This window comes from Sinocyclocheilus anshuiensis, unplaced genomic scaffold (genome assembly GCF_001515605.1).
Source record: "Sinocyclocheilus anshuiensis isolate Anshui unplaced genomic scaffold, SAMN03320099.WGS_v1.1 scaffold322, whole genome shotgun sequence".
NCBI classification, from domain to species: Eukaryota; Metazoa; Chordata; class Actinopteri; order Cypriniformes; family Cyprinidae; genus Sinocyclocheilus; species Sinocyclocheilus anshuiensis.
This window is the reverse complement of record NW_015542366.1, coordinates 9,984-13,944: the sequence shown is the minus strand read 5'-3', so window position 1 is coordinate 13,944 and position 3,961 is coordinate 9,984. Positions and strand designations below refer to the sequence as shown.

The 3,961-nt window shown below is 38.1% G+C and overlaps 1 protein-coding gene across 1 annotated transcript in view; it reads right to left on the bottom strand.

The window, feature by feature from the left end:
- The window catches only part of LOC107692176 (E3 ubiquitin-protein ligase NEURL1-like), a 33,730-nt gene extending 31,545 nt beyond the window's left edge, over positions 1-2,185 (bottom strand). The window contains exon 1 of the mRNA XM_016491137.1: positions 1,975-2,185. Within this exon, the coding sequence (XP_016346623.1) occupies positions 1,975-2,008 (34 nt within the window). The 5' untranslated portion in view covers positions 2,009-2,185. The remainder of the gene's footprint in view (positions 1-1,974) is intronic.
- Between the last annotated feature and the right edge of the window lie 1,776 nt (positions 2,186-3,961).

Genomic DNA, 3,961 nt, shown 5'->3' with positions numbered 1-3,961 from the left:
AAGTTGTAGTATTTCCTCAGCAACCAGCACGGATCAGCTCCAGGCATGACGAAGCAGATATCGTCCTTTTTTGGAAGGCCAAACAAAGTAGTTTCGCTTTCACAACGAAACACACAGCGTCTTCACGCCATGGCGGCAGCAGCAACAACAATACTACAGCAAGAATGAAAGTTACGCCTTCTTTCTTTGCCTGAAAATTTGGGCGGCGTTATGCAAATCTTCCCAAATCATGACGTAGACATGTGGGGGCGTGTTAGAACGAGCCGTTTTAGATAGGCGTGGTTGACTCTTAACTTTTATAAAGAATATCTCTTTGGATTTGAGACTTTAGTCTTTGCGACTTTACAGATCTTCTTTATGCACCAAGTGCTTGTAACACTTCAAAGAGAAAGGAAAAATGTTAATCGCATCATATGACCCCTTTAAAAAAAATGTCAAAGCAGGGGTGCATGTGCTCCTGTTAAGCAAAAATAATGTTTGAGTTTGGCTTGCGTCATTTCCCAATCCTGTTTCCACCTCTTCTTCCCATAATTTCCGTTATCTTCTTAATAGTCTCCAAACATAAAATTTAAAAGATTTCAGATCAACGTCAAGGCCTCAAACAAATGCGTATGCTTTTAATTTTTTAATACATTATTTGCTTCTAATCAAATGTTGTAATGTTTTCGTTTCAGACCAGACTGATTTGTTTTGAATGTAAGCTATTGCACTAATATTGCTTGCTTTTCAAAGTGATTTAATTGTCTATTAATTTATTTTATTTCAGAAATTTCCTCAGGGGTTTCCTCATGGAATGAACAAATAGATTTTCCAACAAGTGCACTTTTTACTAACACCAGGTGCTACTACACATACTGGACTATTATAGCTCTAGTCCTGGTTTACCTAATTGAATGTGATGTAGTGCTTTAATTAGAATTAATGATCAAGTGGATCAGATCCACCAAGGGTTCAGATTAACTCCAGGCCAATCAGCTGCACTCAGAACAAGAGTAAAACTTACATAAACCAACTGCTTGTGCTTGTTTCAGTTACAGTCACCCTTCCAACACTGAAGATTATTCTCCCATTCACCCTGCAGGCCCACGGAAAACATCCAGTAACCAGATCAACTCCTGACATTTAAATCATAGTTAATCTACATATACACCACCATATATTTATTTTTGCCATGATTTGATATAGTAACTACTGCTTAATTGGATAAATATACTAATCAGTATTGTAATTCTAAGTTCTAGCATCTAATGAATAGTTAGTAGTGAAATTCAAGAAGATATAGTCACTAGTGGATTACTAAAAAAGCACTGACATAAAAAAAAATAAGATAGCCTACTTGCAAGTTTAGTAAGGAATACATGTTAGAACGACGTGCCAAAACCAATAGCAGCACAACAGTCTGAACATGAATTTCAGGACATATCAGTATCAGCGACTGTGTGTAACCAACAACCGTGTATTTTATCTAGAACTACTCAATTGATTTATTTGGTTCTCTTTTAAACCAGCTGCTTCACGGGCTTGTTGGTAATAAAAATGAAAGGCTGTGGAAAACCCGCAGTAAATCCTTCTTATTCCCAACAACAGAGGGAATCCCCACAAATTCCCTTCCCTTTCTCACGCGTTCAAGCTGCTGTGGGGGAAACACGTCTCCTGTCGAAAGCGCGTTTACTGACAAGAGCGCCTGGACGCAGAGACGCGCTCGTGTAGTCGTTCCTTGGAGCGCAAAATCTCCAGAAACCCATACAAAAGCCATCTACATGAAGTCTATGACTTGTGCTCGATTGTGTTTTGTGCTGCAAGTATTCCAATACCTATGTGTTATTTAGAGGCAAACGTTTTCTATCTAAATTCTCATATCTGTCTATTCTTTACAGCACAGCTGAAGCAGCGCATATCGGAGCCTTCATCAGCAGGCAAACATAATGAACATCATTCAGCGGTTGCATGTAGATCCTTAACGCAGTTCCTCACCGTACAAGGCGTTTCGGGTTATCTGGCCTCCCATGACTCAACGCCGGGTCACTGTTTTGCGCTGGCCGCCTTTATTTCTCAAAGGTTGCGAGTGCGATAATTCCACACCGACATAATGCTGGAGGAAAATATCTCTCGGCCCCCGAAACGAGATGTAAACAGTCGGACACTCCTCCTGTCTCGGTGCTCATTGACTGAGCGCGCGGACACCAGCGCCACACTGACTCATTTACATAGAAGGCGGAGTCTGAGAGCGCTTCACTGGGTGCCACGCCCCTCAACTACAGGCAGTGTCTCTTCAGATCATTCCGAGACCCACGCAGACCTATAAAAGATTCAGGAACTCAAAAGAAAACAAAACCCATTCTGTAACATGACTAACCTCACACACACACACACACACACACACACACACACACACAGCTATTGGAACTGGAAGTCCTAGAAACTAATAAATATTAGCACAAAGAAGATTTATTTATTCATTAATTATTTTGTTTTACCACATAGGTGCAAGGTATATACTATAAACACATGATAATACATTAATTATTATAAACAAACAAACATCCCTATATTTCATGACATACTTCAGTTTTCAAGGTCAAAGTTCAAAGGGAGAAGAGGCTGGTGAGTTTTATAACGCAGAAGTTAATTATAAATAATTAATAAAATGCATTATCATTATTAGATGTTCTTGCCACTTGTGTTACATCCCTTGCTTTGTTAATGAAATATGGTATGGAATAATAAATAAAAATATATTTATTATATTACCAGTATATGGCAGATGTGTTCTCAGGTATTAAAAAAAAACCACTATAGTGAACTAAAATGCCCTTTTAGGTGTCAGGAAGATGTGGTTGACATACAACAATATCTCAAGAGGAAGTACAGCTTTCAATTTGAAGAAAAGAGGAAGTGCCAAAAGAGGAATATTTTTTTTAGCAAACAACAATGGCAAAACATGGGGAAATTATGTTTATAATCAATTTTCTGTCATGTCTTTGAGATATAGTGAAACTCCAAACAAAATCTATATGGCCAATCCACTCTACATCTCAGCAGAATGACTAAATTAGTCTGTTAAAGACCCCACTACTCTAGAGGAGGCTGCATATTCCTTTCCTCCCTGACTTTCTTGGAATATTGTTCTGTTCTTCTGTGACCCTTAAGAATTATTATGACCTGTTAATGTCATCTCGGGTCAATCTACTTACTGTCACTCCACTGATCTGGGACCAGGTCCTGCTAACCCAGATTTGAACCTCATCCACTTCAAGAAACATTTCTTCAGCCTCTAAAACAGTTCAAAGGGTGGTTAATTCATTACACTTTAGAATTGACGTGGCAGAATTTAATTTATGTTTCATAAAGATATAAATATAAGTCAGTTAATAAACAAAGAGCTGGACAGTTTTGTTGTTACTAGTTAATAAAAAAAGTGATTTAAAAAGGGCAGGGAGGACATAAACTCAATTAAACTCATTCTCACTATTGCCTCTCTGATTACGGGGAAAACATTATCCACTAAAATCACGTTAGCAATAATATTTACTTTTTTGAGTTCCCCTTTTTTAACAATTGGAATTTTGAAGGGAACCATAACAAACTACAGGCCTTCGCTCCAGAACACCACCACTTTGATCAAAATGAAATCATCGCTTACTCCACAACGATGGGCTGATTGGTGCTCTCTCGCTCACACATGGTGCACACATTTTTGGGAGCCCATGCCCAAAACTCACAAGCACTAGTGCTACTTTTGTGTTCAGGAATAAGGGATTGTCATACGACTTTCATTAGCACCGCTATGAATGATGAATCGATATCCTTTTACAATACATGACGACTTGAAATTAATAGTTGTCTTACAAAAACCTCCTCTGAGAAATATGTTTGCCATTTAGTGGTTTTTGGATTGTTTTTATTGTGAGGTAATAAAAGATCATGATGTTGATTATTTTCATCAGGTTGATTACATTTT